Source organism: Aspergillus multicolor (genome assembly GCF_047715735.1).
Source record: "Aspergillus multicolor strain CBS 133.54 unplaced genomic scaffold BDW74scaffold_15, whole genome shotgun sequence".
Taxonomy (NCBI): Eukaryota; Fungi; Ascomycota; class Eurotiomycetes; order Eurotiales; family Aspergillaceae; genus Aspergillus; species Aspergillus multicolor.
Window position 1 is genome coordinate 346351 of NW_027395966.1, and position 22727 is coordinate 369077.

At 53.4% G+C, this 22727-nt stretch overlaps 6 protein-coding genes across 6 annotated transcripts; 2 read left to right on the forward strand and 4 right to left on the reverse strand.

Moving 5' to 3' along the window:
- Nucleotides 1-506: 506 nt before the first annotated feature.
- On the reverse strand, nucleotides 507-2933 carry BDW74DRAFT_185657 (putative C6 transcription factor). The gene is made up of 4 exons (XM_073731081.1): nucleotides 2708-2933; nucleotides 2530-2649; nucleotides 1798-2485; nucleotides 507-1753 (listed from the first exon to the last, which is right to left on the reverse strand). The coding sequence occupies exons 1-4, from the start codon at nucleotides 2857-2859 to the stop codon at nucleotides 638-640; spliced, it is 2076 nt and encodes a 691-aa protein (XP_073583084.1). The 5' UTR covers nucleotides 2860-2933; the 3' UTR covers nucleotides 507-637.
- Nucleotides 2934-3275: 342 nt separating this feature from the next.
- BDW74DRAFT_168399 (cytochrome P450) lies at nucleotides 3276-4946 on the reverse strand (the record flags this gene model as incomplete). The annotated part of the gene is made up of 3 exons (XM_073726823.1): nucleotides 3276-3979; nucleotides 4027-4660; nucleotides 4728-4946. 3 exons carry the CDS (start codon nucleotides 4944-4946, stop codon nucleotides 3276-3278), a joined length of 1557 nt encoding a protein of 518 aa, XP_073583085.1.
- Nucleotides 4947-5447: 501 nt separating this feature from the next.
- BDW74DRAFT_154690 (uncharacterized protein) lies at nucleotides 5448-7936 on the reverse strand. The gene has a single exon (XM_073724715.1). It carries the CDS (start codon nucleotides 7204-7206, stop codon nucleotides 5542-5544), a length of 1665 nt encoding a protein of 554 aa, XP_073583086.1. The 5' UTR covers nucleotides 7207-7936; the 3' UTR covers nucleotides 5448-5541.
- Nucleotides 7937-8024: 88 nt separating this feature from the next.
- BDW74DRAFT_154691 (MYB DNA-binding domain protein) lies at nucleotides 8025-14338 on the reverse strand. Its single transcript, XM_073724716.1, has 2 exons — nucleotides 10757-14338; nucleotides 8025-10687 (listed from the first exon to the last, which is right to left on the reverse strand). The coding sequence occupies exons 1-2, from the start codon at nucleotides 14252-14254 to the stop codon at nucleotides 8573-8575; spliced, it is 5613 nt and encodes a 1870-aa protein (XP_073583087.1). The 5' UTR covers nucleotides 14255-14338; the 3' UTR covers nucleotides 8025-8572.
- Nucleotides 14339-15766: 1428 nt separating this feature from the next.
- Nucleotides 15767-17940, forward strand: BDW74DRAFT_154695 (deoxyhypusine synthase). The gene is made up of 2 exons (XM_073724717.1): nucleotides 15767-16230; nucleotides 16292-17940. Exons 1-2 carry the CDS (start codon nucleotides 16012-16014, stop codon nucleotides 17189-17191), a joined length of 1119 nt encoding a protein of 372 aa, XP_073583088.1. The 5' UTR covers nucleotides 15767-16011; the 3' UTR covers nucleotides 17192-17940.
- A 24-nt stretch (nucleotides 17941-17964) lies between these two features.
- Nucleotides 17965-22660, forward strand: BDW74DRAFT_29863 (putative MATH and UCH domain protein). Its single transcript, XM_073732446.1, has 2 exons — nucleotides 17965-18882; nucleotides 18947-22660. Exons 1-2 carry the CDS (start codon nucleotides 18516-18518, stop codon nucleotides 22549-22551), a joined length of 3972 nt encoding a protein of 1323 aa, XP_073583089.1. The 5' UTR covers nucleotides 17965-18515; the 3' UTR covers nucleotides 22552-22660.
- Nucleotides 22661-22727: the final 67 nt, after the last annotated feature.

Sequence of the window (22727 nt, forward strand, 5' to 3'; positions counted from 1 at the left end):
TAAAGCTAAAAGTTAAGAATAAAGGTAAGGATAGCTATCTAAGAGTAAGACAATGTCTATGGTAAGAATAGAAGGGATATGTGGCAAGATATGGCAGGTTATGATGACCAGCAGGACGTACAGGAGCAATCCTAGCCACAACCAGTCACCAAGTAAATGGCAGATAAATGGCAGTTGTATGGTGGCTAGCAGGACGTACGGGGACAAGCCTAGCCACAACCAACCACCACATAAATGGCTGTAAACGATGAAGTAGATGAAAGTCGATGGCTGAAGAGATATCGAGATGGAGAAGAAAGGAAAGAGCGACAGACGGGGAAAACGAAGATATTTATAGGGGCCGCAGCTGCCTTGGATTACCAATCCTCGGGGCATACTTCCGAGAGTCCCTGCCCTGTCGTTTCCGCAGGGGTCTCGACAACCCCCGAGACCGAAAGCTTATTCTCAGAATGAGCGGCCAGGTCCGGTGTGACCGGATGAATTCGGGACAGCGCAGGGTAGGTCCTTCCGCATATAGCTCCTTCTAGCAGATGTAGGTGGCCCCTTCCTGTATGTTCTAGCTGTGCCTCTTTCCTGTTACGGAGGGGCCGCGCCGAAAGGAGCCCCCCAGCACCCACAATCGACAAGCCTCTGACGATCAGAAACAATCCTTCATCATGCTTGACAATTCATTGCTGTAATCCAGCATATATCCTTCCTGAAAGGCGTCCAGCGATCCGACACCCATGATCTGATCTTCCAGGTTGCCGACCGCCTCGAACCACTCCTTCAACTCCTGCGTCATCTGAGCTCCATCCGGCGTCTGGCTTTGAGCACTAGCCGTTCCCGCCTGCTCGACAATGGCTTCAATTGGATCGCCGTTGCCGTTGCTTTGGTCGCCCTGCCGATGCATCAGCTGCGGTCCGAGCCGACGAAGACCCTTGATCGACTTCCACAGCCGCCGTGAGATGTACGATCGCGTCGACACCCCTTTAACAAGCTCCAACGCCATATAGAACTCCTCTCGACAGGCGGTACTATATTGGCTGGGTATCTGGGCGACAGCGAGGAATAAGGCCATCAACGCCGAGACCAAAAACCAGTTGAAGACCACTTGTTGCAGCTGATATATGTCGGATGATGCGTGGAGCTGCGTGATGAACCGAATAGAGTCTTTCGCCATATCAACCACGGTCTGGGACTCGCCCGGGAAGCGCATCATATACGCTGCTGAGTGTAGGACAGGGCGATGGATGAGCATGCGCAACTGATTTGCTCGGAGATACACTAGGGAACGGAGTCGACGAAGGCTTCGCGTCTCGCCTTCTGCATAGCCTGATAGGTTCCGCAGCCGAAGAGAATCCGGAAGCGTAGTGATCCACTGCTGTACCTGCCAGTCTAGGTAATTCATCTCGTCCTTCTTGATTTCGTTGGTGTTGTTGAATGCTGATATAAACCTCCAGACCTTTGCTGCGATCCGACTATAACGAATCATTACGCGCAGATACGACGAGTCCTCTTCCGGCTCCGGAAGCCATGGGTCGATATCGGAGTCATCAATACTGTACGGCATGCCGGTTCCAAAGCTCCACCTCAAATCCAGTACGCGCACCGACCAGAATAACTTGAGTACACAGTTCTTTCCTGCTGCTATGATAGTCGGATGCTTCAGAGTCTCTCTGCGATGAAGCCCTTTCTCCAAGCACATGCGCTCCACGATCCCGATCGTCCGCCAAGCCAAAGTCTCTTCGTCGATTTGGAAGTACAAAATCGCCTACACCTGTCAGGCCAGTTGCCTTTTATTGGAGGTTGACTTACCACCAGTGCAAGCAGCGTAATTCTTTTGATCTCGGGGGCCGCCCAGACATAGTGGTCGGCAGCATCTCGAACGGTTTCAAACAGATTCATTGCCAACTCGCTGCTCCCACTCGCTTCCGCCGTCAGCGCGCAGGCAAACACCAGCCGCAGGGTGTTGACGTCGTCGCTATCCAACCCTTCGTCACCTTGAGGGAAAGCAGGAGCCCTGGGCCACGAGCCCGCGTCGGTAGGTCCATATAGTAGGTTGACATTGTGCAAGAGCTGATCGAGTTCCACCACGGGATACATAGCTCCCATCTCCTCATCATAGACCCGGCATAGCCGGAGGGCTTCCGTCTTGCTGATGCTCCATAAGGGATCTCCGACGTGGCCAGATGCGGGCGACGGCGACGGCGGAGTCGGCAACGGTGATGGCTCTCTAGTCAAATCGCCTTCATGGCGCTCGACTTCGATTCCACGCTCTTTGAGACTTGACTTGGCCAGATCGAAGCTAAAGCCGGACGTGGTCGGACCCAAGAATGTCAGTTCCTTTGTAGCTGTAGAAAAACGCCGGGGCAGTCGTGGCGGAGCCTCTTGACGCGACCCCTGGCCAGTGGTGTTACTGTGTGCTAGTGCATGGACAGAAGCTGTAAGGGCACTGATCTGGGCTTGCATGGCGTTCATCTGCTCGTACAACCGCTCAATTCCGCTACTCAATTAGCAGAAATCCCAGCGAGCTCAATCATTACTCACATCGTCTCATTACCCCCAGGCTCATGAGCATTGTCGTAGACGCATGATATCCGCTGCCTTCCGCATCTCCCGCACGGGCGCTCGCCGTTACATTTAATCTTCCGCCGCTTGCATTCATTGCTTTAAACCCGTCAGCGAAACCTTAAACCTCAATTGGGACAGCAAGAATCCGACTCACCAAGCCTTAGCAATGTACTTCCTCCGCCTCTTCCTCGGGGCGGTATCAACTCCAACGTCGTGCTCTCGGTCGCCGTGAACACTAATCGTAACACTCTCATCCGGGCTCCGCTCCCAGATAGTCGTATGATGCGCGGAAATAGACGGATCCATGCTGAACGTGGTCGAAATAAAGACAGAAAGCGACAGGGATAAGTTGGAGTAGCGAGTGGCCAAGTATTGAGCTCGGGAGATGGTTGGAGATGAAATGTTGGAAATGTGGCGGTCGTCAGTGGCCGGCGGCCTGAGCGTTGAGAAAACTGGGGAAATGCGGGGAATGGAATTGGTTCCGCTGCGGTGTCGATCAGGATTCAGGAGCAGAGCGGCCGAGGAAAGGGCTAAGATTTGTGGCTGCCTTGGTATCATTCATTTTACAGCTATTGATTGATGTTTGATATCATTCACTTTCTATTGGATGCCTAGTTTTTGGTTGCTGATATATAACCAAGTACCCTACCGGTACTCCGTACAGAAATGCTATCCTAGATTCCTGACATATAAAAAAACAAAGATTATAAAAGACAAGAAATTTAATTCAGATCCTTCGTCCGCTCCTCACTCTCCGCAATCCACCTCTCGACCAACTCCGAATCTCTTGCCTTGAACACGACCTTGAAAGGCTTCGGCTCCGTTGTCAAGGCCGTCGGAATAGAATTACACTCGATCGCATCGAGAATAGGTCGATCTTCAGCCTTCTTGGCCGGGTGCATCGTAAACGCCGTGATGAGACGGACGTATGCAGTAAACAGTTCACGGTTAGCGAGATGCGAACCAGCGCACATACGCGAGCCGGCGCCGTAGCCGTAATGCGGCGTTCCCGAGCCATCAGATGCTGCAGAGAGATATCGCTCTGGTTCGAAAGCGTGTGGGTCCTTGAAGTGCGTCTCGTCGTAGTCTGCAGCGTAGGCGTTCATGAAGAAGGTGGTGCCCTTGGGAATGACGGCGCCGTTCCATGTGATGTCCTTTGTGCTTTCTCTGGGCAGGCAGATGGGGATGACGGTCCAGAAGCGGAGGGTTTCTTTGACGAGCGCAGTGACGTAGGGGACTTTTTCTTCAAGGAGGCATTTCTCCCAGGCGTCGCCGTCCGGGTAAACTTGCATGATTTCGTCGTAGGCGCGCTTTTGAATCCGTTGGCCGTCTTCGGAGGCGAGGTAGGCGATGCCCATGATGAGGTTTCCAGGGACGGTGTCGAGGCCGGCAGAGACCATGGTCAGGCAGATTGATTTGATCTCAGCTGGGTAGGGTTAGTATGGTTAGGTCAAGAAATGGTGGGCCACATACCATCATTAAGCTTAGCTTCGGGGTCCTTGAGAATGTTGCCGGTGATACAAGGCTTGTCCGTTCCTTTGGCGATGCGATCCTTGAGCACATCAAGAAGATAGGTAAGGTATTTGTCTCTTCGCACGCGGAAACTGTCAGCCTCGCGATTCATCTTCGGGATAATCCTCAAAAGTGGAATGTAGTCCTGCCACTGGTTGCTGGTACTCCGGAAGTTTGAGACCCCACGCTCAACATCAACAATCTCACGCAGCAGTTCATCGTCAACATTGCCCTCAATTCGGATTCCATAGTTTAGCGTCAGACTCGTGTTCAGCGCAAACCGCTGGAAGTACGCCGTTGGGTTGATGTCTACCATTCCGTTCTTGCTATCCCGGAACAGCTCCCGAATACTCGACATGGACTCGAGGTCAATAATCGGCATATACGACTGCGTAGCAGGGCGGTTCAGCGCCGTAGCAGCCGCCTTGCGGCGGCGCTTACACGAGTCGTCCCACGGCGACGTTCCAACCGTGAAACCCTGAGAGCTAGAAACAACACTGTGGAAGGTATGGAAGGTCGGTCGGGAAATGAGGGCGGATTGATCTTTGATCCAGAGCTGGCGAACGGAGTCGAAGGTGTTTGCGAAGATGACGCGCTGTACTTGCAATTAGACTTTCCCCCTCACTTCACGGCCAGTCAAATCGAGCAAGGGCTGGACTCACCCTATTCCCCATGCGGACCTGGAAGACAGGCCCGAACTTCTTCGCCCATTTCTGCGATACTGTTGCATGTTGGTCGCCGAGTTGGATGAGGTTGCCGAAGATGGGTATCCCAGGGACTTCAGGCAGGCCTTTGATCTTGGGGACGTCTGTGCGGTTGAAGTAGCGGATGATAAAGTAGATCACCGCGATGACGGTAATACCGACCGTTTGGAGAGCCATATTCCACAGAGCCAAATAGAGATCAAGGATTAGCATAGGGATCAATCGTGAAGTCAGCAAGGAAAGGAGAGACGGCCTTTATATCAGGCTGTCGGCCATGACGGCTACTAGTCGACGTCTGTGGCTGCATCTGTGCACGGTACATTTCCGGGGTCAAGGAAGTCTTGTCCGCGTCATCCCCGCTCGTAAATTGAAGCGTCCCAGTGCATCTGCGACACAATGCATGGTTCAAGGAACTTGAAGAAGAGGAGACAGCTTGACAAGGCGGGATTTCGGGAGTCATTCCGCGCTCAACGGTTATCGGCGGACAATGGCCCACCGCGGAAGTGGCGGCCCTGGTCCCGAGCATCACTTAGATTAACCAGCGCCAGAATGATTAGACTAGAGCCAGAGATAACAAGTTCATTAATAAATAGAGCCGAGTATTCGGACAGTCGCCGAACAAAAGGCTTATCTGTATATAAAGGGCAAGGGGCGGGGGAAGCTACCGAGATGGAGTAGTAGTAGTGAAGGTGTATATATTCAAAGTATGATACAAGCAAAATATTAGCAGTCATGGTTGCGTACAATTACATTTATCAAAACCATGTCCCAATCAAGCCGCATAGGGCTTCTCCCTCCCACTAACATAACTGGCCCTCCTGCCCTCATGCAGAGCCCGATCGGCCGCCAAAGTCTGAGCGAACTTGCTCTTCGCCCGAATCTGCGGGCCCTTCCAATAGAAGACAAAGATCGGGATGGTGACAAAGATAGCCAAGACGCCAAGAATCGTACTCGCCCATTGCAGATGAAATCTGCCGCCAATGTTTTGGTACATCGGCGTTGCATACATGGCGGACAGACCAGCGAGGAAATCACGAGCGAATCCATTACCTCCTGTTGCAGAGGCAGAGTACGGACCGTAAGCCGCAACCATGTAATCAATCGTAGCCATGTATATACCGTAGTTGGCGATCGCGATTAGGAACATGAAGATCAAAGGGGCGATCCAGTGATTATACTCAGGGCCCATAGTTGTCCACGCGAACCCGAAGAGTCCGATGGCTTCTAGTGGAGCTATGAAGAGAAGAAGTAGGAGACGGCGTTCTGGCAAGCGGGCCGCGTTACCGTGCTCCTTGCGGATTTTGCGCTGCCGCCAGATGTCGGGTATAAAAATCGCATACGCGACGAGGTATCCTATTATAATCGTTGCAAAGCAGAGACCGATCCTCAGAGGATCAAAGCCCCACTGCTCGAAGACAAGAGTAAATGACTCGATGGAGGTGAAAATCAATGCGTCAGAGAAACCAGAAAGTAGGGAGAGGCAAAGCACGATTGGCTCGCGCAGGAACATCTCAAATGGCCGGCGCCATATAGCCAAAAATTCTTTAAACTCAAGTCTTGGGGACTTCAATTCGTTCGGACCGTAAACATTGGGGTCTTCGCCAGTCTTGCGGCGGCGCTTGGCCTCTCGGTCAAGCAGGATAGTCGAGCGTGTTTCTTGCACGAGAAGAAGATGCAGGATCTGGGTAACGCCGCCGAAAATGAGCTGGATCCAGAAGTTCCAGCGCCAGTGCAACCACTGCTCCATCATTCCACCGAAGAAAGGACCGATCGTAGTACCACCAACGGAGGACAGCACTACATAAGCCACGGCAAAGCCTTGATCATCAGCTTCCCACATATCAGCAGTCATGCCCAGAGTGACAGAGCCTCCAGCCAAGCTGATACCACCCAGAAAACGACTAACAAGCATGGACCCAAAGTTTGGGGCTAATGCTGAAAGGATCTGCCAGATATTCATGAACGTCAAACTGAGCTGCATGATAGGCCATCGGCCAAACTCCTCGCTCCATGGTGCCCAAAGCTCACAGCCAAAGGCGTATGCAACCAAGAAGATCATCTGACCGGTACGCGCTGCTTGCTTGCTGATATTGAACTCTTCCGTGAGCCCGGATACCGCATTGGAGTAAGTGCTGCTGTTGAAGTTCATGGACATCTGGACGACGAATATGACAGTGAGGATTGTCCACTTCTTGTACCACGGAAAGCAGAACCCAAGTGCATCGTATGCGTCGTCCTCGGTCAGTTCTCGCTTTCCATCTGGCCTGACTTTACCGCGAGAGTCGCTGTCGGTGCTAGATAATTGCGAAGCATGTTCGGCGTGGGTGTTGTCGGCCTGCTCAGACGGGCTGGTGGACTCTTTTCTGTTATGGTGTTTCTCCTTCTCGGTATCCAACCCCGTATGTAGGGAATTTTGGACATCGTCCTCAACCGCCATCGTGCAGGGGGAGTCTATCGGTAGGCACGTGGGGTAGAGGGATAAGTGTCAAGCAGAGGCAAGGAGGGTAAAGATGTGTAAAGAGTATAGAGGGAGATAGGCTCCGATGGCATGGAAAAGACTATCAGCGATCTCTGGCAATCGAAAGTAACCTCCACAACTGACAGTTTCAACGCCAGGGGCGAGCGACCGGACTCCACACTTATACCCAGCACTCATCCAACACGGTATGGATGGTGTAGTCCAAGACCCCTAACGCAGGCATTCGACGTCATAACCCCAAGCCAAGGGGACGAAGACAGGTTGAATCCTGCTCCGTACTCCGTATGCACGACAGTAAATGTGATGACCAATATCCTCACAGCCCGTCCATGGTCAATTCGCAAGAGGAAGCACTCGAGTCAGATCGCATGTCCTCTGGAGGATGTAATTGACTGGCCAAGAGCCCTACGGTCTCCGCCACGGTTCGAGAGCCGGACCCTAGTCCTTAACGACATCATAGCGGGCGATGGGAACGACGCGAACGACGCGAACGACGCGATGGGGTGTGGACCAGGGCGCTTACAGTGGGGGAACGGGGAAATCGGAGAGCGGATGATAGGCGTGTCCTTTGCTGTCAGAGTATGGAGAGATATTGTTCGTTGAGAGAGCATCTAGGGGGCTCCAGAGATGATGCAAGAGTTTAGAGAAGCGACCGCGGTCGACTTGTTTCTGCGTTGGTGCTGTGCCGCTAAGGATGGGTGACATCACCCCCTGGCTTTAGTTAGTTGTCAGCAGAAGCACGCACAACATGACTCGAGATCAACATTAACCTATTTGACTTTGTTATATCTATGGTTAGACAAGTTATAACCTAATATTCCTACTACGATGTACTACGCCGAGTACTCTGTAAATAGAGAAATCCTCCCGCCTTGAGTGATACGCTACCGCCAATACAGTATCCCACGCTTAGCATCATCAAGCTTACCAAGCAGCAAGCCGAGACTCCAACTCCTATTGAAATCATAAGACATCCTCGGTATTCTTGTCGTGCGTCATGATCATTCTTCCTCTAGAAACGTTGACAAAGGTTCGTCGTCCGAACAAAATATTTGAATGGAGTTTGCGGTGAAGACAATGATATTTGCCTGGAACATCAGTCACTGGTGATACGGAGTATACCAATTCAAACCAATATCATGAACTGATCGTCTATTGAGTCATCTACTATACATCAACTCATAGCTATAAAAACATATCTGCCCAATAAATCGAGCTCCTTGAAAGAAAAGAACGAAGAAGGGGAATATGTGGGTGTAGTGAATGTTCTATAATACATGATTTCCATATACCAATTCCGAAATAAAGCAGTATAAGGGCTGCTTTATCGACTGGAATGCTGGGATGGCAACGGCCCAGGATATGGATTTGATCCTTGGCTATAAACCCGATGATGGGCCGACCCTCCATGTGGCCCGGAAAGCGGCTCGTTCAGAGCGCCGGGACCCGCCGGCCGTGCCTGAAGAGGGTGGGGATTACCAGGCCCACTTGGTGCATAGGCCATGCCACTCGTGGGATTTGGCTGCAAGACTGTCGGAGGGGTGTATGAGCGACCCATCTGCTGAGATACCGGGCCCGCTAGCGGCACCATTCTAGACGACTGCGATTGCGGAGGCGGCGTGTTGCGACCATAATGCGACCCTGCTAGTCCCATATGCGGCCGATGAGGTTGAGGTTGGTGCGCAACCAAGGGTTGCATGTGCTGCTGGTATGCTTGGGGCCCATTCGGATGCTGTTGGGGCGTCCCGGGCATATGGGCTGATACCGACACGGCCTGTGAGGTTGAACCATATGATGATGTCGAGGACAGCCCTGGACGTGTCGGATATGTCACATGGCTGTTTCGCAGTGTTGGAGAGTTGATAGCCGATCTGTACATGGAACCCTGAGATGGTATATCGCGCGGCCCTCCGCCAGTTGCTTGCGGGTGTGGTGCCGGTGATGGTGCGTACACAGAAGTAGGGTACGACGGCCGCTGGGAAACTGGCACCGGCGGCGGAGTTGGCACAGGAGAAGGGGCATTGAGATTGGATAGCTGGCTCGACGGAGGTTGACCAGAGGCAAAGGGGGAGTACGGGGATTGCGATGTCAGCGTCGTGGGCGGGCGACTACTAGGCGGCGGAGGAGCCGAGGACGGCTGTTGGGATGCCTGCTGGCCTCGAGGATCAAATCGTCCCAGCCAATCGGTGTTCCCAGCAGACCCCGAATTCCCCGCCGCTGAATTGTAGGACGAATACTCGGAGTACGGGCGAGAGGGCTGCAAGTACGGGCTCTGCTGGGGGTACGCTGAGCTCTTTTGCTGGGACGCTGAGAGCATGGACTCCTCTTGTCGTGTTGGCTGAGGGAGCGAGGAGCCTCCAGTGTAAACTGGCCGCGAAGGAGAGCCAACTGTAGGCATAGAGGACGCTTGATCACTGGCGAACCGCTTCCTCGGCTGCGGTTCCTCGGGCTCGTCATTCAAAATGCTCATGATGTTCGACCGCTTCGCAGGTACCTGGCGAGGTGGTTCAGAGGGTTCGGCTGGGGTTAATGCCGTGCGCAGAGGGTCCCTAGAAGGGGACAAGATGGGAGGTGGCTGTGGAACGCCAACGTGAGGTGCAGATAGCGGGTAGAAGGACCTTTGGCTCATTGATTCACGTCGCATGTGAGACAAGTCCGACTCATGCCTTCCCATTGCCTGAAGTGGGGAGCTGGGAGGCTTGGTCAAGCTAGTTTGGCGTGAGTGTGAGCCGTGAGACATCAACGCCGGTGCCTGAGCGTGCGGTTGGGCCAGCGGTTGCAGGAAGGGTTGGTGTGGGGGTGCGGCTACACCTTGACTTGACAACAAAGGCGATCCGTGCACATCCATGCCTCTGTACCCTTGACTCGGAAGAGGCTCCATTCTTGACATCTCAGCGCCTGAGACAGCAATTTGCCGTGAAGACATGGGGTGATCGAGCGTCCGGGAACTTGGATGGGATAGCACCGTCGGTGGCCTATCTTCAAAGTATCCCAAGCGGGGTCCCTGCATCCGTGGCGGCAGCCCAGATTGATTATGGATTGCCCTTGATGATTCCTCAGTGAGACTCGTGGCGGGCGAATGAGGCGCCATTGACGCACTGCTAGCTTGCGCGAGCGGTGGGTATCGAGAAATGCTGCGCTCCCGCTCCTGAAGGGAGCGAGCGTGTGGTGGTACCGGCTGAGAGGACAGCGCAGGGTGTCGCACAGTGGGTGCAAACCGGCTATCGTCAAACTCGGGCGTCGCCTCAGTGTGTGGCGCAAGCGGCCTAGACACGCTCACAGCAGAAGGCGTGGCTTCATAGCGACGCTTGGAAGCGGAGCTTGTTACTGGCAGCGGGGCCGTTGGCTCGCCACGGGCCTTCTTCGCCTCCGCATCCGCTGCGATCTCCTCGTAGTCCGATTTGCCCGCATCCATACGTCGTTGGAAGTAGTTCTTGACCTGAGTATGACAATGGTTTGTCAGCAACGGCATTACCGAGGACATTGGAGTGAGGCGCATGTTACTCACCATCTGAGTGGACTTTGATTTCATATGATTAGCAATAGCCTCAAAGTCCCTACCAAAATGTGCTAAAAGCGCAGGGAATTCGCGCACCTCAGGGACTGACCAGTAGCTGGTTGTGTTTGATGTGGTGGACGAATCTGGCGGGACAAAGCCTACTAACTGTCCAGGCTCGAAAGTGTAGATTGTGCGATCATCCCGAGGACGACCCCTACCCGATTTCGACCGCGGTGGCATATCGATCCGATCACCCTCAAGTTGATCTCTGAACCTCACTATGCCAACGTCACCAGCTGCTTCCAAGCTCATCTCAGGGACTTCTGCGCTTGCGATAGCAGGCATTGTTGGAATGTTTGCAGCTGGCGTCGCTGTGGCTGAAACCGTTGGCGCAGTTGAGCTCGGTTGTTCTGGTTGTGGCGTTAAAGGAGCTTGCTGCTGTTGCTGTTGTTGCTGCTGCTGCTGTTGTTGTTGCTGAGCTGCTTTGCCTCTGCGGCCACCGCGACCGCCAGTTCCTCGCTGTCCGCGTCTTCCCGAAGGCTTATCACTTGTATCTCCATCCTTGGCTGCATTGCCACGACGGCCATTGGCACTTTGATCCGCATCAGCAGAAGTATCCCCGAAGGTTGGAGCAGCTGCACGGCGTGGGCGGCCGGTGTCGGTCACAGGTGTCGGTTCTTCCTCGCCTTCATAATCAGGTTTGACGACGCCTAGATCGGCCATCAGTGCATTGGACTTGGGTCTGGCAGATCTCCTCGCACGGCCACGGCGGCTCCAACGCTTGTTCAGCTTGGCTTTGTATTTAATCTCTTCCTTGGTCAAATAGTAGTGAATGATACACTGTTTGAAATCCCGTCCTGGTAACGCTTCGGCGATCTTTCCCCATTTCTTAGGGTACGCCATGAAGGCATCCGTAAATTTTTCATGCTCTTCAGTCGTGAAGTCATTCGGCGGTGGCATGAAGCCGAAGACCTCCATGGCTTGGGACGGATCGACGATGTTATTCGTATCTTTGAATATGAGGGCTTTGGCCTCCCGAGGTTCAAGCATGTCCGGGATCACCGCCTCACGATTCAAATCTGGCTGCGCTGTCGCCTTGTTCTCACGACGTCTCGCAAGCTCTTCCTGCGCAGATATCTCCGACGCGCGAAGAGCATTCTGAAAATCCAACTCGCTGTTACCCTTATACCGGCGTCCCTCGGAGCGACCCTCCAAAACAGGAATTGGCGTTACTGGTGGAGGTGGCGCCGGAGGAGGAGTCAGCCCTGGAGTTACAGAGGTCTTCTCCTTCTCTTTTGCACGGTCCATCTCCCATACGCTATACCTCCACTCCTTGTAACGTTTCAACCATTCCTTTCGTAGTTCCGCGTTCTTTTTAGCAACAGATTTGCGGTGATCAATCAACTCACCGCGCAGAATGGCCTTTATGCGATCATGGGTTGAATTGTTCTCCTGGTAGACGTCTAGATCGGACATCGGCGTAGGAGGTCCCGATTGCAGGAATGGAAGGTTCGCCACAGATACCACGTCGGGAAGCGAATCTAGGACCAGTTTTGTCGGTGATTCATGTTCCTCGGTTTTCTTGTCGATGTCGATATCTTGTGGAGTGACCTGCAGTTCTTCTTCCGGAACAGCTTCATCCGTATGAACTAATGGCCCTTGGGCCGGTTCTTGGGTCTTTTCAGGCTCAACCTCTTTTGCGATAATTCCTAACAGCTGGATCCGCATGAGTAGCGAGACAATATTCGGATCTTCCAACGGGGAGGGGGGCATTTCTGCGCGCAAGGCCTTCATGTCCTTCTCAAAGATTTGCTTTCTCTCTTCCAAATACTCCTGGGTAAAGACATTCTCATCCTCCTCCTCATCACTAGACCTTCCAAAATCCAGTATGACGGCATCTTCATTCATCTCTTGGGTGGGCTTGGGAGAAACTTCCTTGGCTGACAGTTGGGGAGGACTAGGGGCGCGATCTTGAGGCTTTGTGGGCAGCTCGCTGGGTAGCTCCGTAGGCGGCTCAGGAATAGGAATGTTTTCCTTATCTTCATGTGTCGCCTTCTCCCTGCCTAGGTGTCTGTTCGTAGTTGGGCTTGTTGTCTGCCCATCGATGTCCATTTTCGGGTCTTGCCTGAATTCTTCGCTAATAGACAAACTCCTGTGCTGGCTATCGATGGAATCCCTCTTTGGCGGTAAAGTCGGGCTAGTCGCAAAATGAGGACGATTGTAGCCTGGTCGAACCCACTGCTTGTTACCTTTGGCAGGCCCACGGGACGGTGGAGGCCGTTGTTGAAGCGCTCGGGGACCAGTAGGAATACTTGACGAATGCATGCGAGGCGATGTGAGTGATCCTGGAGATGCAGATCGTCCCGCCGAAGGAGGGCCCCGTGTTGCGTCTGGAAGAATTGTGGTCGACGCTATTTTGCTAGGTGAGGATTCGGGGGTAATCGCACCGTCCCTCGAGACCATGGCTGCTGGGGCGATAGGTGGAGAGAGCTCGACTGGTTTCTGAAGACCGACCGGTATTGTCTGGAGTGGCTTGAAGGCCCGCACAGGGCTTTCCTGCTTTGGAGTGTGATCAAAAACCTCATCACGTTTTGTCTCGTCACGCCGGGTGCGTTGTTCCGCTACATGATGGGGCAAACCACGATCTGCTTTTGGTCCCGTTGGCGGCAACATCTGAAGTCTCGGTGAGGGTTCCTGACGCTCTTTCTCGAGTTTTGGTAATGGAGCCGCCGTCGCAGGTGGCTCAACAGGAGGCTTCTCTGGAGGCAAATCCGGGATTGGGGCAGTTACTGAACCAAAAGCTGGCACCTGAGGAGCAGCGGGAGGCGTGGGACGTTTTGGAACGGGAGGTATGAACTCCTTTGTGGGATCCAGTCGAGAAGGCAAAGATTCGAGCCGCTCCATATCACGCCAAGGCTCTGCCGTAGAGGGTTTTCGGGGGTGTTCAACACTCGACGGATCAGTTATCCTGTCCGCCAGTGCCGCACCAGGATGAATGGGAGGTGGCGCAACCGATGGCAGGGATGAAATGCTAGGATTTCTGTTCTCGTTCCGACTTGGTGGACGGTCTCGCTTCCACAAATCCGCGAGCCTATCTCGCTCGTCACGGTCCATACGGCGGTCCAGCTCATCACGGCGATCAAACCGATCCCGGCGATCCAAATCACGGTCTCTCTCACGCCTATCAATATCCCAATCTCTATCACGATCAACATTCATACGCTCTCGGTCTCGATCACGGTCCAGCGGCCGATCTCTGTCGCGGTCGCGGTCGCGGTCCCTATCCCGTTCCCGATCCCATCGATTGTCGCGTGACCGACTCCGGCGTCTGAAATCGCGATCATCCATATACGGCATCCGACCACCACCGCGCCCACGCGTACCATCCCTATCGCCACGGCCTCCGCGGCCACGGATCAGGCCAGGGCGGGAATGATGGCCTACAGAAGGGCCATCAGGGACTGCAGAGGATACAGACATCATACTGTCTCTTGAGCCGCGGCGCATCCGCACGAGGTCAGGATCCCGACCAGAAAGATCTCTATTATCACGGTAATCGCGGAGAGGAGGTGAGCGCGAGCGACGGCCAGGGCCGAAATTATCACGCGGGTCTCGGGCGTTAAAATCATGGGCACGACGGTTCCGGTCCCGGTCAATGTCGCGGCGAAATGGCGGAGGTGGTCCATCGCGAGGCTCTCGAAAATCACGGTCGCGTTCTCTCGGGTCACGGTCCCTGTCACGGAATTCTCCTCGCCCGTAGCCTCCTCGACCTCGATTACCATAAGAAGCGCTTCGAGGGTGGTCAATCAAAGCCTTAGGCCCTCTGGGAGGCTCTCGTCCCATGGGTAGGCCTACATCGTCAGAGCCACGAGGGCCAGCGGGAGGTCGACGATCATATCGGGGGGAACGGTCACGGGAGTTGAACCCAGACGATTGGGGATATCGTGCAGACATCACCGGACCATGCTAGAAGTTATCCGGAACGATCAACCTGGCAGAGAGCCCTGCAGCAGGTTAGTCATGTACTTGATCTGTGCGCTATAATTCTCAACAAAATCGAGGAACGTCAAATTGGAAAATCAGCTCTGATCAAAGGCAGGGGGACCAGGCGCCTCGTCGCCAACACGGCGCAGGGCGAGAGGATGTGGGGAACACGTGATCTTGAAATGAAGGAAGCTCGGGCCATGTTCGAAATTATCTAATCAGCCCAGCCGAATCAGGAAACTGCAGAGACGCCCCTGGTCCCGGGAGGAGCTCGAGGTTACTGAACAATGCGCCTTGGATTTGACTTGGCGCTGTTTTGTCTCAGGAATAATTCAAAAAACGATAACGAAGTTGTGGCTGTTGGACGGGAAGAAACCTCATCTCAGCGGATATCGTTTCCATGACGGGAAGGGCGTTTCGGCCGGCCAGTCAATAGGAATCGATGTGGTTCAATGTGCCATGTGTGACAGACAGCGATCCAAGGCGGCCGTGAATAGAGACAGTTGAGAGGCACCAATATAAGAGAGCTTGAAAATGAATAGACGGTTTTCCTTACCTTCCCACCGCACGCAACGTGTCAAGCAAACAGCCGGAGGGACGCTGCAAGGAGTTGAAACTGCAGTGGCAGAGGAGGACCCACGATATTCGACTCGGGAAACTTCACTTCAACACTATTTGTGGTCCTGATCCAGAGCCCAGTTCGTCGGGTAAATAATGGCGTAAACGAAAGTCAAGAATAGAGAGGGGAAAGGAGATGAAGAAAGGAAGTTTGGAGGGAAGGGCGAGGAATGAAGATCTCGCTCGGATCATGGATGAGAGGGAGTCAGAGGAGTAAGGAGCGAGTTGCCAGTCGCTAACCAGTCACCAGGTGCAAGCTGAGAAAGCTGGGATGGATTCTGTTGGTCAGGGATTATTGCTTCCACCTAATTGAAACCGATTCCAATCTTCAATGCGGATCCCCTAGAGGCGCTGGGCGACTTTTGTCACTCGCACTAATCGAGGCTTAGTCTAGTGCCTGAGGCGAGACCCTTCAAGGTTTGAGCCAACGCCAGACTAATGCCTTAGCGTTCAGGCAGAACTGGGGAATCCGAACGCCAAACTTCGATTTAGACTTAATGCGGTTAGACTCTTCAGCGGAACGTAGTAGCCCTACTGCTCAGGCGTCAATCGTTTTTCTGGGATTTTTTTATTTTGGTGTAGATTTCTTCCCCGCATCATAGACTTTGGCCAGACACCGTGACAATTCCATTATTTCAAAGAGTATAACCTGTTTCATCACAATGTCAAGCCAGCCGAGCAGTGCGCCCCCTTCCTCTGCCACCAATGCCGTCCTTGTCGCCTCAGAACCCGTTCCTGAGGGGACTCACAAAGTCAGCGGGGTAGACTTTGAGAAATACCTAGGCCGCGATATCACTGTCGCAGAGATGGTCGATAACATGAAGCACATGGGCTTCCAGAGTAGCGCTGTCGCTGATGCATCACGGATCATCAATGAGATGGTAATTTTCTTGTTTTTAAGCTTCGCATCCGAAGTATATGCTGATCAATGCCGTCGTTCAGCGTGCCTATCGTCATCCTGAAACCGGTGATAAGACCACAATCTTCCTCGGCTACACCTCCAATCTGATCTCCTCCGGACTGCGAGACACTATCCGTTATCTAGTTCGCCACAACCATGTTTCCGCCATTGTTACAACTGCCGGTGGAGTTGAGGAGGACTTGATCAAGTGCTTGGCTCCCACCTACATGGGCAACTTCACAGCTCCTGGTGCTGGTCTTCGAGCGAAAGGTCTTAACCGGATCGGCAATCTCATCGTTCCCAACAGCAATTACTGTGCGTTTGAAGACTGGCTGGTGCCTATCTTGGATAAAATGCTGGAGGAGCAAGAGGCGGCCAACAAAAAGGCTCAGGAGACAGGAGATGAGGAGGATGAGCTACACTGGACTCCAAGCCGTATAATTGAACGCCTAGGCCGCGAGATCAACCACGAGGACTCGGTGCTCTACTGGGCTGCCAAAAATAACATTCCGATCTTTTGCCCCGCCCTCACCGATGGCTCGCTTGGTGATATGTTATACTTCCACACGTTCCGTGCGTCCCCCAAGCGTTTGCGCGTCGACATCGTCGATGACCTGCGTCGCATTAATACCATGGCTGTACGGGCTGCCCGCGCAGGAATGATTATTCTCGGTGGGGGAATTGTCAAACACCACATTGCCAATGCTTGTCTAATGCGAAACGGGGCGGAACACGCCGTGTACATCAACACCGCACAGGAATTCGATGGTAGCGATGCTGGTGCTCGTCCGGATGAGGCCGTAAGCTGGGGTAAAATCAAGGCGGATGGTCAGTCCGTTAAGGTGTACGCAGAAGCAACCGTTGTGTTCCCTCTCATTGTCGCAGCCACCTTCGCACGAGCCGGTCAATCCTCTCCCGCTGGAGAGGGATCCCAACATTGACGTGGATAATGCGCATTCCCGTCTAGCAATGAAACTAGCTTTTTATTGGCACAAGTCGGGTGGTCAGGCTGCATTAAACCGCAGTCAGAACCCGTATCATTTTTTCGATAACAACAAATCGACTCCACCGCTTAGACGTCCGACCGTTCTCGGCGCACATTCGGGCTCGACAGTTGAATGCGTGGCAAACATGATTGCAGAAAAAAAACCGAGCATGTGGGAACCCAGCGGGAGAAGAACCAAAGATAAGGCCACAGGAACAAAACTTCTCTTCAACAAAGGGAGATACCATTCGTCCCGAGTTTCCGGCGTCTGGAGTGCAGAGGGGGAGGGGAAGGGGCAAAGTTTCAAGTGGGCGAGCAGCTAATATCTGGCCAATCAGATCATTGTTCGCAACGAATCGATCGGTTGAGTGGGTTGTTTCCGTGGACTCCAATGATCGCCACGGCTCTGACGGGGCCGACAAAGACGAATAGCATTTAGTTTGACTTTCCGAAGTCGTCGCCACGGACCAGACAATCTATCCCCAACCTGGAGAGCAAGGGCAAAGATACGTTGTCAGAAAGGAGTGGGGATGCCCTTTTCAACAACTCCGGCAGTTGGTCTCTCCTCCCTTCACATTATTCGCATTGGGCCTGGCGGATCCTGGTCCAGATAAGGAGGCTCGGGAGGGACAGTGGCGATAGATACTCCATAGCGCGGCCAGGCCAGGTCCGATGAGGATGAATAAGACTTCTTTGGAGCAACAAGACGTGGATAAGAACCAGCGACCCCAAACGCTGAATTGTAGAAATCCTTCTGTATGCAGAACCAGCGGTGAGCGTGTCTGATTTGGCCGTGGTACCGCCTCATTCTCACAGCCTCGCCTGCACTTCCCATCAGTCACTCTCTCGCTTCTCTGGCTTTTGTCCCTTTTTCGCCCTTTTTCTGGATTTCTTTTTACTTCCTCTCAAGCTTAACCAACTCGACTTCTTCGCTGCATCCTTGCAAGCACTCTCGCTCATCCCTCTCTTTTCATCAACTTCCCCAGATCCTTGTTCCTCACGGGCGTTCCCCGGCTGTTACCCCGTACAGATAAGCCTCCTTATCGCAGCCTTTTGTCCCACCCGCTCAGCAGTCAGCTCCCTCTTTCTGCCTGCTTCATTGCTGCGCCTGCTGCCTTTTTTGAGTGACTCACTGTTTGTTCTGCTTTTTAATTGTCTCTCGCGCCTTGCAAGCTCAGGTTTGCATTTGCAATCCTTTTCGTTCTCTTCTTCTTCGTTTCATCTTCTGTTGTTGATTGTCTCCACCTCGTACCTGCCGTTTGGCATACTTCTCTGTCAACATGGACGGACAAAGCGCAGTTACTGTCGAGCAACTCCCGGTTCCTCTCCCTCTCGACAGCGATCCCCGTCCTTCGGACCCGATTACCATCAACACAATAGTTCAAGAGATTCCTCCACTTCCTACAGAGCCCCTCATTCTCGAATCGCCGCCGACGACGACGGAGCCAGAGCCCCAGCCTGCACCTGAACCCGAAGCTTCCCAAGAAAGTGAGGCTCAAGAACCGTCAGCTGAATCCGATTCGTCCGCTCCGGCACAAGAAGAGGAGCATGCCTATTGGGCAGAAGAAGAGGAGGATACCTCAGCGCCGGATGAGGCTGAACTAGCAGAGATTGAGACACAAGGGGAGAACTACAACTCCCTAGATCGTGAGTTTCAATATTATCGTCCTTACTATTCTTATCATGTCCTAACCCTTGTCGATGCTCCTAGACAAGTATTGGGAGAAAAATTTCCACCCTACTCTCGACGATCCAGAATACCGTCCCGCAGAAAAGGCTCGTCTCACATGGAAGATCAAGGGTGTCCGGGGCACCAAGGAGAACCCAAATCGGGTCAAAATCATGCGTTCCCCTCCAGCATACGTTGGGGGATACTGGTGGACGATCAAGTTCTTTCCTCGCGGCAACAACGTTAGCTCGTTGAGCGTCTACATCGAATGCTCATCCACCATGCCGAAGCCGGATGATACCTTCCCTGAGACGGAATTTAAGGTTCTTCGTGGCCCAGCAGACGCTGAGCTAGATGCCACCAACACCGATCTGGACATCAAGTTCGATAGGACGCAGGACTCAGAAGCTTGGGCCGAGATGTTCAAGGGTAAATATCCAGCGGCTGTTAACCAAGTTGAGCCCACAAAAGAGACTTGGAGAGTATCTGCACAGATCGGCGTCATTGTTTATAATCCAGACGAGCCGCGCACCGGGTGGATGCAGTCATCCTGCCACCAGTTCAACCCTCACAACCTGGACTGGGGGTGGACCAATTTCCACGGTCCTTGGGACCAGATTCATCGTCGTCAGCGCCTCCAGCATCAAGCATTGCTTCGCAATGATACCTTAGCATTCGATGCGTACATTCGGATCTTTGACGACCCTACTCGGTCACTTTGGTGGCACCCCAGTGACTCTGAGCCAACTTGGGACAGCCTTGGCTTGACCGGCTACCGGCCACTTGGTGATTCCGTCATCAATCACAGCGCAGATGTTGCTGGGCTAGCTACTTGGCTACACATCGCTCCGTTCTCCAGAATTATTGAAAGTGTAAATGTACTGGAGCACCTCACGAATTGTGATGTGAAACCCAAGCCATTGTGCGATGCACTGCAAAGGTTCCTCTGGCAGTTACGTCGACGAGACCAGTCACTGCAATACGTTGACACGGATGCGATCACCACCACCCTGAGCAACCTGCATGAGAAGTCCAGTGACGTTTGCGAGTTCTGGGAACGCTTGCGTCGGTCTCTGGAGTTGGAGCTCGCAGGTACTCCGGCGGCGGAGGATCTCGCACGGTTGTTCGACAGCCCTTCGCTGGCTTCCTTGTCTAAGGACGTCTCAGAGACTCCTGTACACACGGTCCCGAAAGACTTCAATTCCCGCATTTGCGTCCCCGCGGACAAAGTCAAGACCACGAGCGAGGCTTTCAGTTGGTATCTCAGTGCCAAGCCAGGAAAATGGGTCCTACCACCGGTTCTGCACCTCGAGTTGGGTCGCCAGACTCTGGATAAGGCTGCTCGCCAATGGCGTCTACTCTACAACCGGGTGGAACCAGATGAAGAGGTGGATTTGTCGCCGTGGCTTCTGGATGGGCAATGCGGAAACTATGTGCTTTACGGGTACATTGTCCACCGTGGCCGGCGCACTTCGGGCAAGTTCTTCAGTATCCTGCGCCCAGGCGGGCCTGGAACCAAATGGCTGGCGTTCGATGATGGTAGCGACAACCGAGTGGAATGCTTGACTCGGAAGACAGCTCTAGGGCCTCATCTTGGCTTGGAGCCCGGCCAGACACCAGATCACAAGACGGGCCACGACATCGCGATTGCTGTTATGTACATTCGCAATGATGTTGTCAAAGACTTCCTACCCGGTCCCCAAGGCCCATGGGAAGTTTCGGAAGACCTCAAGCAATATTATGAGACTGGTGAGGTCGCTTCTTCCAAGAAAATCGAGGGTGGGGCAGAGGCTGAGGATATTCAAGTCGAAGTTTATTCTCTGGAGAAGCATGATCAGCTCGACAGTCTGTTCGATTCTTATGATCTCATGTCTCAAGCCAAGGCCGCAAGCAGTGTCATGTACATGAGTGTACCTCGCTCTACAAACCTCACCGATGTTCGCAAGAAGATCGGGCTTTGGGCCTCCACACGTGCAGGTGCTGAGATCAATCCGGAAAACGTTCGCCTCTGGCAGATTGGCCACGCGCGCGACAGTGCTGGCTCGACTGTATCTTTGAAACGCGTCTCTGACCTTACAGCTACCGTTGATCTGCCCTTGAATCCCGTTCGTTATTGGATGCAAGTTGTGTCTGACGGGGACGCTAAATACTTCGCCATGAAAGATCCCGAGGCCGCGGTCACGGTCACTTCCAAGCCCGAAGAAGCTGTTTTTGAGCGTTCCGGTTCCGAGTCTTCGGATGACGTGTCAATTGCTCCAACTACTGAAGGTGCCGAGCCAAGCTCTTCCGGCAGTGGAAACCAGAACCCTGTGGATGTAGGCTCAAATGAGACCGCTGCAGTTGCTACCGAGCAGCCGGCAGTCGTTGAAACTACTGGCGATACGACGACGGTTGCGGTTGAAGTGTCAGAGAGCGAGGCGTCAACCGATGCAGCTTCTGCAGATGTAGTCGCTGTGACGGACGAAGCAGTCCCTTCGACTACTGAGCCCAATTATGAGAACGTGGAGAATCCATCCTCAACCACTCGAGTTACAGAGGCTTCCCGGGTTGATGCTCCATTAGCTGCCACGGCAGGTGACCAGGACACATCGTCTGAGAATGATGCCGTGATCGCAGCTATAATTGCGGGTGACTTTCAAGAGCTAGAGGAAGCACAGCAAACCCAGTCTGCTTCTGACAATCAAGAACAGGAACCTACTCAGCCATCTCCCCCTGAGGAACAGACTACAGCGCCCGTTGAAGAGTCTACGGAGGTTGCAACCAATTCCGAAGATGCCGATCCTGAAGAGCCGGAGGCAGTCTTGCCAGTGGAGCACGTTTATTACTACATAAAGCTTTTTGACATTGAATCGCAGTCGCTTCGCACCATGGGATCATTTTTCTCCCAGAAGGAGGAAACCATCAAGCCTGCCATCCGCAAGCACCTCGGTTGGCCAGCGATGAAAGACTTCCAGGTCTGGCACCAAGTCGATGGCACTGTGGTTGACACCCTCGCCTCAGCGGAGACATTCGAAATCAACCCCGCTGATGGTGCCTGCTTCATCGTTGGTGACAAGCTAAACAAGGCAAAGCGCGCCGGATACAACGAGAAGGGCCTCTTTGCCAGCCCCCAGCACCTAGTCAGCTACCTCTGGGCCGCCTCCCGCAACCACCCCACGAAGGCTTTTACCGGCACCAAGACCGTCGACGCCACTTTCACCTCTGAATTCTACAGTGGTGACTTTGTCAAGGGCTACTACCACGGCAAGGGCAAGCACATTTCCGATTCGGCTGCTTCCTACACTGGCGACTACATTCTTGGCAAACGCCACGGACAGGGCCTCATGGAGTACCCAACCGGCGACACTTATGATGGAGACTGGTTTGAGGACCAGTGCCATGGTCAGGGAACCTTTGTCGAGCGCAAGACTGGCAACAAGTACGTTGGTGGTTACAAGGATGGCAAGCGACACGGCAAGGGCATTAGTTACTGGGAGGTTGCGGACGAGGAGAAGGACCTCTGCCAGATCTGCTTCGGCGAGGAGCAGGACGCTCTCTTTTATGACTGCGGTCACGTCTGTGCTTGCGTTGCCTGCGCCCGCCAGGTCGAAATCTGCCCCATCTGCAGGAAGAATATCCTCAATGTCGTCAAGATCTACCGCACATAAGAGAGCGGCTCTCAACCCGTCGATTCAAGGAGCGGAATCTTCGTTTAGTTTTTCCCTAGATGTTAGATTGTTTTTACTTTCTTATCGTTCATTTCTCTCGATTTTGGTGTTCAGTCGTTTTTGGGGTTTTGGAGAAGCATGGCATACCCGGGAATTTTTATCATACACTACACATC

Excerpts from the sequence above, each read along its gene's own strand:
- BDW74DRAFT_185657 (XM_073731081.1), bottom strand. The coding sequence starts at position 2,859 with ATGGATCCGTCTATTTCCGCGCATCATACGACTATCTGGGAGCGGAGC. Across the intron at positions 2,650-2,707 it reads AAGTACATTGCTAAGGCTTG|CAATGAATGCAAGCGGCGGA; the intron begins GTGAGTCGGATT and ends ACGGGTTTAAAG. Across the intron at positions 2,486-2,529 it reads CCTGGGGGTAATGAGACGAT|CGGAATTGAGCGGTTGTACG; the intron begins GTGAGTAATGAT and ends CTAATTGAGTAG.
- BDW74DRAFT_154690 (XM_073724715.1), bottom strand. The coding sequence starts at position 7,206 with ATGGCGGTTGAGGACGATGTCCAAAATTCCCTACATACGGGGTTGGAT.
- BDW74DRAFT_154691 (XM_073724716.1), bottom strand. The coding sequence starts at position 14,254 with ATGCGCCGCGGCTCAAGAGACAGTATGATGTCTGTATCCTCTGCAGTC. Across the intron at positions 10,688-10,756 it reads AATCAAAGTCCACTCAGATG|GTCAAGAACTACTTCCAACG; the intron begins GTGAGTAACATG and ends TGTCATACTCAG.
- BDW74DRAFT_154695 (XM_073724717.1), top strand. The coding sequence starts at position 16,012 with ATGTCAAGCCAGCCGAGCAGTGCGCCCCCTTCCTCTGCCACCAATGCC. Across the intron at positions 16,231-16,291 it reads CACGGATCATCAATGAGATG|CGTGCCTATCGTCATCCTGA; the intron begins GTAATTTTCTTG and ends GCCGTCGTTCAG.
- BDW74DRAFT_29863 (XM_073732446.1), top strand. The coding sequence starts at position 18,516 with ATGGACGGACAAAGCGCAGTTACTGTCGAGCAACTCCCGGTTCCTCTC. Across the intron at positions 18,883-18,946 it reads GAACTACAACTCCCTAGATC|ACAAGTATTGGGAGAAAAAT; the intron begins GTGAGTTTCAAT and ends CGATGCTCCTAG.